The sequence below is a fragment of the Patella vulgata genome, chromosome 2 (assembly GCF_932274485.2).
Source record: "Patella vulgata chromosome 2, xgPatVulg1.2, whole genome shotgun sequence".
In the NCBI taxonomy this organism is placed as follows: Eukaryota; Metazoa; Mollusca; class Gastropoda; family Patellidae; genus Patella; species Patella vulgata.
In genome coordinates, this window is record NC_065880.2 from 4,346,312 (window position 1) to 4,361,468 (window position 15,157).

Below are 15,157 nucleotides of genomic sequence, written 5' to 3' on the forward strand. Positions count from 1 at the left end.
TAGCTTTGGCCCTTGTTTCGTGGGTGACGGCGTAGGAATATTTGGTGATCTGTGTCCTATATAGGGGTGAAACTTCAGGGATCACCAAAAGGCCTTTTTTATTTCCTTCCCATGTGTTCTGGCAACATGCCGGTGAAAGAAAATCAAAATCAAAGAATAACTGTAAAAATGATGGCCCTTTAAGTACACATGCTGCTTTATGTACACTGGTGCATCTCAGGTCCATAGGCCTTTTGTGCTAAAATTTAAAAATCTTTCTTATTAAAGGCAGTATCTGAGTTCTGTGAAAAAATTAGACAAGTAACAAAGAAACTACATACAAAACACTCATAATTTGGAATTTTTTTCAAAAATATAATTTTTTTCAAAAATATAATTTTTTACTGCCATGTGATGAAAAATGTACAAAATTTACATGTAGCATCTCTCAAAATACCAATAATTTTCCACTTTTTTAAATATCCGGACGGACAAGAAATATATTTTTAGAATCTGTGGACAATATGCAAACAGAAAAAATGCAAACCAGTTGCAATGATTGTAATATTAGAGATCTATACTGAAACATGTATGCCTACCCCCTGAACATGCCACTGATTGAATTAATCTAATCTATGGTTGCAGAACTTACATTACCAAAGAAATCTGTCTAACAGCTATGTTTTACCATCCCTGGCTAACATATGCACATATAAACTAAAATAGGTGCAATAAATATGAATTATGGTTAAAAATAGGCCTTGATGAATGAAAAAAATGCCATATTTGGTCTATGATCACCCCTCTCTAACAGAAGGGTCACAGAATACACAATTTTCACAAATTTGGGAATATTTCAATGTTTCCAACATCTCAAACCTCAGAGGCATGTTACAAATTTGTATTGCAATCCTTGTGCTGAAGCAAGATGTCTGGAACTTTACATTAATTTCCTGAAAAAATGAAGTAAAAAAAGTAGTCATGACAGACTTGACAACATAAAAAGAGGCCTGAAAAGGAGAAAAATTAACATTTTATTGTTTTATAGGCAACATAAATGCAGCAAACACCACAAATGCTGGATTTTGATAAGAAAATATTGAACATTAAACTGACATTTACACATCTACACCAGTTTTATATCTGGGTCTGGTCTCATTGGCCTGAAATGCCTCAGGGTTCTACGTTTGACTCTGAACAAATAAGGGTTAGAAATCCTTGAAATGCACAAAAAAAATATTTTTGGGTGAAAAATAACATTCTTAGCTGTAATTCAACCACAAATTCCAATTAAGATCATTTACATGTCAACACAGGTGCATTTAAATCCCTCAAAACACATTAATAGAAAAGGGTGGGGTGGGGCATTTATTGCCTCTCTAAACAGAATGATGGAGTAAAAAATGTCTAGAAAGGCTGGGATATTGCTTCCTACATGAAGGAAATGCAAGAATTTAATGTTTCAAAGAAGAAAAAAATGCTTATTCTGGGTAAAATAGTGGCAAAATTGAGCCAACCCCTGTTTTGAACATTTTGTACAAACCCATCTGCTGTACATTATTAACTCAGTGTTACCAATTTTCAATTTTCTGTAGGAAAGCTGGAGCTATTTCTAAACCTGACAAACATGTAGATCCCATCTAAGTTATATTAGCAAAGAAAATATGGGCATTTTTAGACATTTTGACTCATTTTAGTAGTCATGAAAATATTAATTTCTACATCCAAATGGGGGGAATCTCAAGATTTTTTGTGAATATTCCTGATTTTTAGACAAAATTTGGTGAAATTTCAATACTGTTCATTTTATCTGTGCTTTCTGAGACTGAATAAGCCAACATTGGGCATTAGAATATTTTACTTACTGTTAAAAGTTCAATAAAAATTGAAAATTGAGAAATTTGCAGTAAAATCACAATTTTTCTTCAAAACTTTGATTTTTTTTTTTTAATTAACTTTTTTTAGTTGTTCTGTAGCCAAACTATTTTATTCATATTTTCTGAGAATTTAATCTTCATATTTTCAAAACTAAGGCATATCAGTGACAGCCTTATCACACACAGACAGGACACAGATCACTAAAGATTTCCCATTGACTCCAATGTTAATTCTCGTATCTTAGACCGGCTCTAACTTTTTCCCAAATTTTCGTTGGGTAGAACGCTTTCTACCACAGATGGAGCAACATGTGGCAACCACTTGCCCAAAAGCACGTATGAGGTTCTTCATGAAAAACTTGAGATACACAAGCTGGAAGTAGAGACAAGTAAACATGCAATTTCAGGCCCTACATTTCAACGTAACCAACCTCTCAACTCTTGTATCCTTCCGCATCAAAATTATGAATATTCACCAAAACCTGGCAGAAAATGTATTTTCAAACCCTTTTCCTCAATTCTACACCAAAAAGTCAACAAAAATCGCCATGCAAAAGGGGGAAAAAGGAAAAGGGAGAGGAAGACTAAAAATAGCTTTGGCCCTTGTTTCGTGGGTGACGGCGTAGGAATATTTGGTGATCTGTGTCCAAATGTAAAACTGTAAACATAGTGGATTGTCTCCCCATAATTCATATCTTATAGAATCCAATGAAATCACCAGTTGGCGCTTATATACCCTACACCATCCGATCAAGTCACGTGTTTTAATAGTACTTTTATTTATTGCTTACTTACAATGTCCGTGTGTTGTGTGCAGTGTGCAACTATTACATAATATAGTCAGAAGATAAGACACAATACCTTTAATATCAGGTCTACCTCAAGGTCAAATACTATGCCAAAATGTGTTACGGTCATAACGGTCTTATCTGATAGTGGAAGATGACGACTCATCCTTTCCTGGTCACAGCGACACCTAAACATGACAATTGAGCCAGTATTTCAGGAGATATAGATATATAGTTTTGAAACTTAATGCAGATACGACTGAGTATTTATTTATTGGGTCGTCTTTAAACAGGAAAAAGTTAAACTTTGATCTATCGATACAAGCAGGAGCTAGCGGCATTGTCCCTTCTCATTCAGCCCGTACTATTGATGTAATTTTTAACTCAAATTTTTCTTTGGAAAATCACATAAACATAAGTTATTTTAATTTAAGAAACATAGCTAAAATACGTAAATATCTGTACGTGGCTTCCTATAATTTTTAGAATTGAATATAAGATTTTATTATTAGTTTGCCGAAGTGCTGTTTTCTGGGGGTTGTAGCTTATTCCAATACTAACGACGAAAACTCAGATAAATAGTTAAAATTATACTTTTAATAAACGAGTGTCCAAAACTGGCTAAGGGTCACAATAACGAGATAGGTATCGCTAGGGCGAGCCGGTCACCAGACTAAAGTTATAGTAGAATATAGAACATATATATACAAGCTTAGGATTAAAATAATTATATAATAATATTTGATCAGAGATATTAAATTGTACCTAGGAAACAGATGTTTAAATACAGAATAGCAAGAACGCGTGTTTACTATAATTACGTAATATATATCGTTACATTAAGTATAAACCCAAACAGTTTAAAAGACTTGAAAGATTAGCGAGATATCAATTCGGACATTGGTCAATTGCTATTTTGACTAAAATTAAATAGTAATAAAATATATACAAAGATATACTATAACAAGGTTTTAAATGCATAAATAACATTGCATTTATTTATCTTAGTAATATTTTATGTTTTTATGAAGCTCGTCGACAATTACGGTCTTCCGGTGACAATCTGCTACTTATTGAGAAAAATGCTAATCTCGTCAGTTTCGGCAAGAAGGCTTTTGAGCTTTTGAGGTTACTGCCCCCAAACCATGGAATAAACTTCTTTATTTCATTCGGTCATGTACTTCTCTGTCATCATTTAAGATATCCGTTACAACCCACATCTCTATGATAATTATATCTATATTTAATACATTACTTCCTTTTACTCAACTTTTATATTATTTACTTTTTATGTTCTAATCCTGTATTTGTTTTGTCAATTTGTTTTTAATATCATATTATGTTTATTGTAAAGCGTCATTTAGCTCTTATGAATAATAATAATAATAATAATAATAATAAAAGGGGGCGGGCGAGAACAGATGCCTATGTCTCAGAAGACGCAAGTCTGATCAAGCAGCCGAACCATTGAAATCCGGCTTTTTCAAGCACAGAAAGCCTACTGAGCAAGCTTGATGGAAATCTGAGATGGCCAGGTTTAGGTCCTTGGTTGAATTGACATGGAAAACCACTATTTTTAGTAACATCCCCAAGTTGCACTTACATGCAAGGTTATGTAATTAATCTTGCTGCTATCTTGGTCACAAAAATATAGAACCATAGAAATTCACAGCTGTGCTGATACCAGGAAGATAAAACAGAATTACTTTACTTTTTAGGACCGAAATAAAACGCGAAAAAACAACACAAAGGTGACAGCTGTATCGATACCAGAATAATGACCTAAATGATACGTGAAACCACTGGAAATAATTACCTATAGTGAGGCACAACACCTTTTATATCCAATACTGCTTGTCGTGTGCCATGTTTATGTTACTAAAAGTGCAGGGTTATGTAATCTGGGTCACACACCCACACAGATAAAATTAAAGATTCTAAAATCAGTATACAATAAATACCATTGGCTTCACAAACGATTTTCAGACATGTTGCTTTTTCTTATTTTACCTTTTATACCAACAGTTATACCAGCTCGTCCTGGGTTTATTGATACTGGCAATGTAGAATGGAGAGATTGTGGTAGGTATATGCACCCATTCGTCTTGGCTTGATAGATATTGGCAGTATAGAATGCCGATATTTTAGTTCATACACATCAGTTCCTACATGAGGTAGCTAACAGTACGTTCTTAACCCGGGTATTAGGCTCTCACTACTACCATATGCCCAACCGCTCTCTGGGTTGCCCTTGGTAACCTCTCAATGCATACAAATCACTGCCTCTACTATATGAATGCGAATGAGCGGCAAGTATAAAATAGGGGCGCCATGTCAGCATGCCATGTTGGGCGTACAAAGATCGCGCTGTAAACTTTTTGCAAACAACTGTTGGTTGTATAATGATCGCCATAGTCGCAAAGCCTAGTAGAAATGCTGTATCACCGATTACGAACGGATCAAGTACTATTGTTAGTCCACCAGTCACAGGGGACGATTTCTGAGAACCTGAGTACCTTTCACGATTTGACCTCATATGCATGCCCGGGTTTGGTGCTCATGGCAACCATCTCTCGCCCTGGAGAGTTTTCCCTGCGTCACCCAATCGTTCTCAGAGACGTAAATTTACGTTGCCACACAACACGCTTTCATACTTTTCAGATCGAAGTGGCAGGGCAAGTTCTAGAATTTTAGTAGTAGGTGTCCAGGGCAGAGACAGCATAGTTAATATTTCTGCTCATTTTGGTGAATGCATGTATAGGATTAAAATGGAGTGAGGTCAAATGTCGGCGGGTTTGTCGATTTGTTGGTTTCCGCTCAATGACAGACAATGAGACTAAACGGAGTGAAAATATACAATACTTGTGTTCTTTCATAAATTTTCTTTGTTCCTTTCGAGAGCCCCTGGTTGGATAACATTGCCTATGGTTGTTTGTTTCTTTCTTTTCGCAGTTTCTGCATTGCTGAATTTGTATGAGTTGCTAGTTTATTCTCCCCCAGCTTTTGCTTTGAATGCTAGTGTAGTAAAGTACGACGTTAAACCCCATTTCATTTGTTTGTACACAATGAGCCTTCAACCTATATTTTTAATTTCTATATCTTTAAAAAGGTAACCCAGCAGACACTTGGGTGTCCATTAGTGATTTTGATGTCACCCCTAAACCAGTTCCTATGTCCGGTGATATGTATGTTCTATTGACGACCGAACTAAAGCATCAGTTGAACTCAGCCGTCAGCATAGATGCTCTTTGGGAGATGGACATACAGGGAAACTACACTGCAATTTTTTGCAAACAGAACTCTGGAACATGGTAAGTGTCGGATCATTGTGAGTAAAACTCAAAAAAGGTTTTAGATAAGATTTTCAGGGATATCTTCTTGGCATTTGCGGCACTGTATTGAAGCTAAAACGTCTAAAATCTATTGACATATGCGACTATTGATTCATGGTAGCCGTCGGAGCATTGTGAGTTTAACTTGCGAGTCACCCTAACTTCTAAAATATATTGCTAGATGCGTCTCCGTGTCAACATCATTGGTCGATGTGTTGAAACATGGTGAGTATATACTTCAAAATATCTAGAATAAATCTTTGTGCTACTATATCTTCCAGAAACTGTGTTGAATCGTTTAACCATCGTCGTTCAGGCTACCGCTTAACTAGTGTCACAAATGATTTCTTATCGAATTCCTTTTAATGCCAATTTTTCCTTTTACAGTCAGTTTGGTGATATATGTAATTTTTTGACCAGCTTGAGCTCCCTTGTGTGGCCATCAGGGTGCCCAAAGCAGTTAGCTGATAATGGTCTACCTTGTACCTGTCCATTTAATCCCACTCAGATCAATCTTCCAAGAGTTAAATTTACCAACACGCTTATTCCTGCTCTGTCGTGGGTTATTACGGTAAGTATTCTATCGTCATCTGGACCTTATTCGCCTTTCGCTACAGATATCTATGCTTCCTCGCGGTCAACTACAGCTATATACCCTTCCTCGAATCTCCTCGCGGCTCGTTACAATTACCCATTCTTGGTAAATTCTAGATTGCGGCGACGTGGAAGGTGCGCCGTAAATCATGTTGTCTGTTTTGATCCAAGATGTACAAGACAAGATGGAGTTACCCAGTTTTCTCCCACGGCTATAGTGATGTCGACAATAGACGTAACGTAGGATTTTATTGTACCGGGGGTGATATCAAACACATGAGTAAGTTTTTGACAACAATAATTTGTTCATACAGGAAAAACTTTCAGCCCATTTTTCGCGAGCGTTTTGGGCGGCGGTTATATGGAAACGCTACAGTTACATTTGCATTAAAACGAGATTTTCGCCGGAGCAAACGCCACCAAAACACGTACTAGGAATACGGGCCTTTTTTGTTTTAGCATAGATCACACAGTATAGTCATGGCCAAGGTTATAATAGAACTATGATTTCATTTCAGGGAAGCCACCACATTAAGTTAAGTCTTAAAGATAAAACAAATTCTATTGTTCGAGGATGTCTTGAAGTTTATTTAGACACTGGCATATAAATAAAACCGTTTTAAGATTTGTTTGTATTCGTTTTGAGGAAATGGGCCGAGGGTGGGGAAAAGATGGAGGAGGGGGGGGGGGGAACTGTATATCCTGGGAGACAATGGGAAAGGGGGTACGAACAATCCAGATTATTAGAAATAAATAGAAGTCCTAACGAAAAATAAAACTAAAACCGATGTGGTCTAGATAGTGTAATCAGCAAGAGAGGGGAACACAAACATATAGTTTGTATGAGAGAGAGAGAGAGAGAGAGAGATTTTGTTTAAAGTCCACTCGACACAAACTAGGTCATTTCGGGACTAACATATTGTTCCATCTTATTTCAATAATTCGCTTGCCCGTAGGGGTCTTTAGCAGTGTGAGGACACGGAGATATATCACCAGGTTGGACCCTGCTCGTTAAAAGGGTTATCGAAATTTTATCGATTTCATAAAATTGGATTAACCGGCGCACCAGAGGCCTAGACAACAGTAACTCACTTCCAGAAATGAATGGTGGCAGAATTGTCAATGAGTTAGTCTAAGAAAGTAGAATAATGCAAGGTAATAATAGTAATATAATAATATGTACATCTATATAGCGCTAGTAATCCATGCACAGAGGCATGCTCATAGCGCATACAGTTAATTAATCTACCAGTCACCCATTTGTTTGATACATCGTATGAAACAGAGCACCTTTCATAGAACTGAAATAACCCCTATAGTATTACACTTAATTATCCCGGGACTTACCAAACATTTCCTTTCTCTTCAATACAACTGCCACCCCCTTACAGTATTATTTAGTTTTTGACATATCTCTATTTTAGTGTGATAATTACATATTTATAAATGCATTGTTCCAATTGAAATATTTCTCTGGAATTCAAGCACCAAACCTTGCAAAAACTAAAGGTTTACAGCTATACAAGTAGAAATAGTGCTTTCTGGGATTTAAACGGGTTATAAAATAGTCGTAATTAAAATTTATTGATTTAATCTACAAATGACGAACTAGACTCGAATAACAAGTATCGTTGTTAAGATAATAAACAATTCATGTCGGATCTTGCCAAACCTTTTAACAGTGATATCTTCGCTTAAAATCAAGTTTTGAATGAACATTTCAGTCCCCTCTTTATCTCAATCGTATTTTTAATCTGCTGGTGACCTATATCACCGGGGTTATAAAATTTAAAACACTGGACAGGTGAATGTGATGGTGACCTGCATCCACCGGGCTCGCTTTCACCCCAGACGCATTCAGTTTCTGAAATCCGGGTCCAAACAATGGTGGTCAAGCGGTCAGTTTCCAATACTGGCATGAGCTTAGTACATTCAGGAGTTTTTAATCCCAGTGATGTCTTGTATCGTACAGGTTTGGCAAGGACAGAGTTGCTTAGTGGTTTAGTTGAGACAGAAAACCAAGGCCAGCGTTGCCTAGTCGTTTGATGTTCTTGTATACATTATGCTCGCTTGCATTTACACACATAACCGGACAGCTCAATACGAAGGAGGGTGAGATTGGGGTTAGGTGTATGGAATCGTTGTAGTTAAAGAGGAGACAATTTGAACTGGTGCGTTCGACTATCATCTTTCCTGTGCTAAATATGAGGATCCTCCAGCTTCCCCACTGCTAAATGTGAGGATCCCCCAGCCTCCCCCACTGCTAAACATGAGGATCCCCCACTGCTAGATAGGAGGATCCCCCAGCTTCTCCCACTGCTAAATGTGAGGCTCCCCCAGCCTCCCCCACTGCTAAACATGAGGATCCCCCACTGCTAGATATGAGGACCCCCCAGCTTCTCCCACTGCTAAATGTGGGGATCCCCCAGCCCCCCCCCCCACTGCTAAACGTGAGGATCCCCCACTGCTAGATATGAGTATCCCCCAGCTTCCCCCACTGCTAAATGTGTTGATCCCCCAGCTTCCCCCACTGCTAAATGTGTTGATCCCCCAGCTTCCCCCACTGCTAAATGTGTTGATCCCCCAGCTTCCCCCACTGCTAAATGTGTTGATCCCTCAGCAGCTTCCCACTCAGCTAAATGTGAGGATCCCCCACTTTTAAATGTGAGGATCCCCCACTGATGAATGTGAAGATCCCCAGCTTCGCCCACTGTGAAAGACCTTTTACGCGCAAGCGAGTTTTTAAAAATAAAAACCATGATATGTTATGCGAACTGATAGATTCGAGTGAACGTTAAAACCCATTTCTCGCTCTCTGCACTACATCTGCCAGTCCATAAGTTGTTGGAAACTTGGGATTACAGCTTTTGTCTATTTTCTAATTGTTTTGCGTCAAAGTCAGTAACAGACGTTTTTATACTATAATAATATACAAAAATAATTTATATTTACAAGGGGGGGGGGGGGGGTTGAATGGCCGAATGGTTAACGCGTTGTATCATAAGGTCTGTCATTGAGTCAACTGGTGTGGTTTCGATTCCCCGGTTGTACGGAATAGGATCGCCTGTCCATCCTCGTGGGATTTTCTCCGGGTCCTCTGGTTTCCTCCAACTGCTAAAGACCCTTACGCGCAAGCGAATTGTTGAAATATGTTAGTCCCGAAATGACCTAGTTTGTGTCGAGTTGACGTTAAAACCCATTGCTCCTCACCCCACTATTTACAAGCATAGATTAGGTTTACATTAGGATTATTGTGTAACCATTACAAGGCAGGTGTTATTACCTAGATTAGGAATATAGTATGACCATTACAAAGTAACTGTTACTATTTTTTCAAATGAATATAAAATTTCAAACAAATACAATTAATAATTTAAATTTCAATAAACATGTTTTCTCTGTTTAATACTTTACTACATAGTTCTTTATACTGTTCCACATTCCTCAACAACAGTTATCGAGTCTTTGAAATTTATTTCGTTTTTTGGTATATTCTCAGCAATATGAGCAACGTCATTGGACATAAAGTTATTAAATATGTAAAACAGAAAATATTTGCTTATATCAAATTAAATCTAAAAGTTACAGTTTTCTATCAGTTATGAAATGAAGTATAGAATATAACAATTAGAGAAATACTTGAACAAATGATTACTAATTTCATTATCATGATTATTAAATTTACATATACACTAGGGTGAGGGTAATTATCCAATTACTACTGCGCTAGTCGGAATAAGACAAAACTTTAAAATTTAGCTAGCAGTAAAATTTGCTATCTCTGATATGGTTTAATGATGATGATCATCATCATTATCCGGATCAATATCATGATCAAAATCAATATAATAATAAAAACTATTATCTTTATCATCATAATCACCAAATGTATGAGCAGTATCATCATTAGGACATATTCCGTTTTTTAGAAAATCTTGTCTTAGTTCATGATCTGTATTGAGAGTAAAATACTGGTAGTTATACAGACTATAATGACCATCCCTATCCCTATCTATATCATAGCCATTATAATCATCATCATCATCAAAATAATTACAGCCATCATCAATATGGTTTACATTGTAATCTTGTGGATGAAGAACATCTTTTAATAGAAGAAAATCATTTAAAATACGAGGTAATTCTAGATCCTTAACCTTTTCCTGTATTCCTAATCCAAGATTTTGCCTGATTATTCTTCTACACAGTGAAATAAGAGGTACATTACTACAGAAACTAATAAATTCTTCCCTGTCACGTGATGGAATTATGTCGTGGTCTTCCTCATAAAAACTTAATTTTGTCATAATTTCCCCCCCTTTGGCGCCACTAAGATATAACAGTTTTCTCAGTTTATCCCTGTCTTGAAGACTTAACTCAGTAAAATTAATTTGGTTATAGTTACATTTACTTTCAAGTGAAGATGATACGAGAATCTGAAGACAACAGTTTTGGGCAATTAAATATCTAATGAAACAAATGGCTTGAAATGGTTCCCAGAAGCGGGGAAAACATAAGGCTGTTTGGATAATCGTATTAGCATCCATACAGGGTATATTGAGCAGACCAGTATTATCATTACCATTAGATAAAAGTAATTGAAAACAAGTCAAATCAAACACACTCTGATAAATATTAAGATATTGTAGAGCAGATCTTCCTGAATAATCTAACATGGTAACTATGGCACCATCTTGAAGTAGTTTCCGTGTAAGAACTCTGTCGTTTTTCATTGCTGCCTCCATTATCTGGAATATTTACATCTATTCCATCAACACCAGGCCATGTATATTGGATATATCTGTCTACAATAGTGCTTAACAACATCATTTAAATGTCTCTTGTTCAAGCCATCTTTAAACATCGTAAATCTAATTATACAAATGTGAAGAGCTGTATGACCCTGGTTATTTTGTGTATTGATCTCTAGTCTGGGATGATGTGTCATCAGCTCTAAATATTTACTGTTTAATAAAAAGGCAGCTATCATAGTAGGTGTGTTGGTTTTAGAACAAGGATGGTTGATGTCTAGCTCGTTATTTAGCAACCAGTAAAATTCGGTTAGAGAATATTCATAGTTAACACGAGCTAAAAGGTGAAGCATATTTTCTCCTTCAGCTGTAACGCCATTAACAATCAATTGCCGCCCAATGTAATAATTGAACAACTCTAATCTTTTACAATTTAAAACATCAAGGAATAACTTAACTCCGTTGTTGGGTGACTTTAGATCTAAACCTGCATCTACTAAAGTTTGAAAGACGGCTGTCGAATTCAGCATGTGAAATTGGACACAATAACTAATTGCTGTATCATTATAATTATCAGTTAAACTCAGATCAGAATGCGGAACTAACAGTTTTAATATTTTGATATCAGCTTGATATTTTACGTTGTTCATTAAAGCCGTTTGTCCCTGCTCGTTTTGGTGGTTTACATTACAACCCGCTTCTAATAAAATGCTAATCAATTTAGATTTCAATGGAACATGGATGTCCTGTCCTGTCTCTAATTTCAATTTTACTCCGTACGATTTACCCATACGCCACCCAGGGATGTCATCAGACGCGTTATGTTTACCAACATAGAACAGCGGGGTATTACCTCTATAGTCAGGTTGGTTTATGTCTAATTCCGTTTTTAGTAAAGTATTAACGAGCTGTATATATTTCTCGTCATATTGCACAAAGGAACACATATAACTTAAAACATAGTGAAGAATGTTGCGTTTCAAACTGTTAACATAATTTACATCTACATAATTTAACAGATAGACCACAACTTCATACAGTCCTCTAAAAGCAGCTATAAATATAGGGGTCAGTTTTTCAACATTCGTCTGGTTGACGTCTACACCAGCTTTAATTACTTGACGTATACATTTTAATAACAAATCACGTGTACCTGTATTGTCGTGTCTGTTACAATAACGTATAAGTGTATGTAGCAGGCTGTTGCCACATATATCAACATTTGTATCAATACTATGTTCTAACAGATATATCACAAGTTCATAGAATCGTTTACAAGCAGCTATAGATATAGGTCCATATTTATATTTATTCAACTGGTTGGCGTCTACACCAGCATCAACTAATTTAACCACGCATTGGAATAACAAATCACGTCTATCTCTTTGGAAATACATGTCATCGCTAGCTACAAGGACGTGCATCAAGGTGCCAAGATCACTATCAACATAATGTATATCAACTCCGTATTCTAACAGATACATCACAACTTCATATAACCCTCGCATAGCAGCTATAAATATAGGTGTATATCTATCTCCATTCATCTCGTTGACGTCTACACCAGCATTAACTAATTTAACCACACACTGGAATACTAAATCACTTCTCTTGTCATTGTCGTAATAGCAATATAAAAGTATGTTCAGCAGTGTGTACTGATTGCGATTAACATGATGTAAATCAACACCGTGATTTAACAGATATATCACAACTTCATACAACCGTTGTTTAGCCGCTATGAATATAGGTGTCTCATTATCGCCATTCACCTGGTTGACGTCTACACCAGCATCAACTAACTTAACTACACATTGTAATAATAAATCACGTCTACCTCTATTGTCAAATCTGTTATTATCTAAAAGTATGTGTAATAGGTTGTTCTGACGACTATCGACATAATGTAAATCAATATCATGTTCTAACAGATTTATCAAAATTTCATACAACTGGTACTCAACAGCTATATATAAAGCTTGCTTCTTATCTTCTATTGATAATGTTTCTACCACTTCTATATCTCCATCGGATTCAGTTTTGTGTAGTTTTGATATCAGTGGCCTGAAATATGTTGAACATGTTGTTTTAGTTTTAAAGATAACAATGTAAAACCACCAGATATTTTTAACTTAAAATGATTCAATAATTAATCGAATGCGTCTATATAGTAAAGCTATTTTAATTTTTTAAAATGCAATTTTCTACATACACATGAAAGATTGTTACATGAGTTATTCACACCGGCGGTTAGTTGGGGTGTTATTAGAACCTGTCCACCAGAGTTTCTTTTTAACAGTATACCTTACCCCAGGTAACCCTGATGATCACCGTATCCACTATACCTTACCCCAGGTAACCCCGATGATCACCGTATCCACTCTACCTTACCCCAGGTAACCCTGATGATCACCGTATCCACTATACCTTACCCCAGGTAACCCTGATGATAACCGTATCCACTATACCTTACCCCAGGTAACCCTTATGATCACTGTATCCACTATACCTTACCCCAGGTAACCCTGATGATCACCGTATCCACTATACCTTACTCCAGGTAACCCTGATCATAACCGTATCCACTATACCTTACCCCAGGTAACCCTGATGATCACCGTATCTACAATAAGCTAACTATACCCCAGTTAATCCTGATGTCCACTGTATCTACAATATGCAAGTGTAGATGGTGGACAGATTCTAAAGTATGGTCTATTTAATATACGAACCCGTCTGCCTTCATCTTGGTTAGCTGTTGGTCGATATCAAGTGGCCTTTATTATGTCAACGTCACTAAAATGAACAAATAAATAAAGACTATTAGATATATATATATATATATGTATATATACAATACCCGAAGTGGCTATTGCTGGAGGATAGATTCTACAGTATAACAAACTTAAAACACGAAATTGTGGTCTTCAATCAACCGTCTTGTTTAACTGCGGCCTTTATGTTATATGTGTAATGCCCCTCTTCCAAATATGGCTAAGCGGTGTTATATTGCTACAAGATGAAACTCAAAGGACACAAGTCGCTAACTAAATATTAAACACTGTCTTTGACATTGCAAACAAGACTTATCGGTTAATTCAAACCGCAAAAAGATGGGCTTCTGATATCCAATTTGTAAGACAATATGAAAATTGTGTATCAGAATACTCTCGAGCGCAGATATAAATAGTAAATTATTAAGTTATGATAAATCGTGTAATGTCTATTAAGTTATAGAATTAACAATATCATATCAAACCGAGTAGCCTATATACAGCAGATTGTAAATATTTGTGAATATACAGTTGTAATAAATTATAAAATCAATAAATGAATTGAAATGAAATGGGGTTTAATGTCCTACTGATACTGTAAAATCAATATAGTTATAGAATTAAAATTCGCCCATATAAAACAGATTGTATAGATTGTAAATTTCAATACACTTAATATATATATGTCATATCTAATAAAACCACATGAATGATTGCTAAATTAAAATACCGTTTTATTAGAATATCCCCCCTGGGGTGTAGGGGGTGATAAGAATATACCCTTCGTATTTCCTGCGTGTCGTAAGAGGCGACTAAAAGGATCCCTGTAATGGGGCAACGTGTTTGCCGTGCGTTGCGACCCGTGTCGGTGGAGAGTGGAATCCTGGTAATTGAGTGGGGATTTGGCTTGCGAGCCCTTTCTCTGCAACACATTGCTTCGGCCCACAATTCACCTAGACGGGAGGTCAGAGTGGCCCGCTCTGATCAATCGGCTTTGGTCGTGTTTAGCTGACGAGTAGGCGCATCTTTTCCACTATTCTGTAATGTATTTGTTGCAGATCT

The 15,157-nt window shown here is 36.5% G+C and overlaps 1 protein-coding gene and 1 long non-coding RNA gene across 3 annotated transcripts; one reads left to right on the forward strand and one right to left on the reverse strand.

Moving 5' to 3' along the window:
- Window positions 1–4,628: 4,628 nt before the first annotated feature.
- LOC126811050 (uncharacterized) lies at window positions 4,629–6,454 on the forward strand. The gene is made up of 3 exons (XR_007675364.2): window positions 4,629–4,726; window positions 5,754–5,955; window positions 6,364–6,454. It is a non-coding gene; the product is annotated as an uncharacterized LOC126811050 (long non-coding RNA).
- Window positions 6,455–9,989: 3,535 nt separating this feature from the next.
- LOC126811038 (putative ankyrin repeat protein RF_0381) lies at window positions 9,990–14,546 on the reverse strand. Of its 2 annotated transcripts, none has more exons than XM_056099230.1 (2): window positions 14,054–14,546; window positions 9,990–13,385 (listed from the first exon to the last, which is right to left on the reverse strand). In XM_056099230.1, the coding sequence occupies exons 1-2, from the start codon at window positions 14,065–14,067 to the stop codon at window positions 11,342–11,344; spliced, it is 2,058 nt and encodes a 685-aa protein (XP_055955205.1). In that variant the 5' UTR covers window positions 14,068–14,546; the 3' UTR covers window positions 9,990–11,341. Both variants share the same exon structure in this region, with proteins under 2 accessions (XP_055955205.1, XP_050392473.2).
- Window positions 14,547–15,157: the final 611 nt, after the last annotated feature.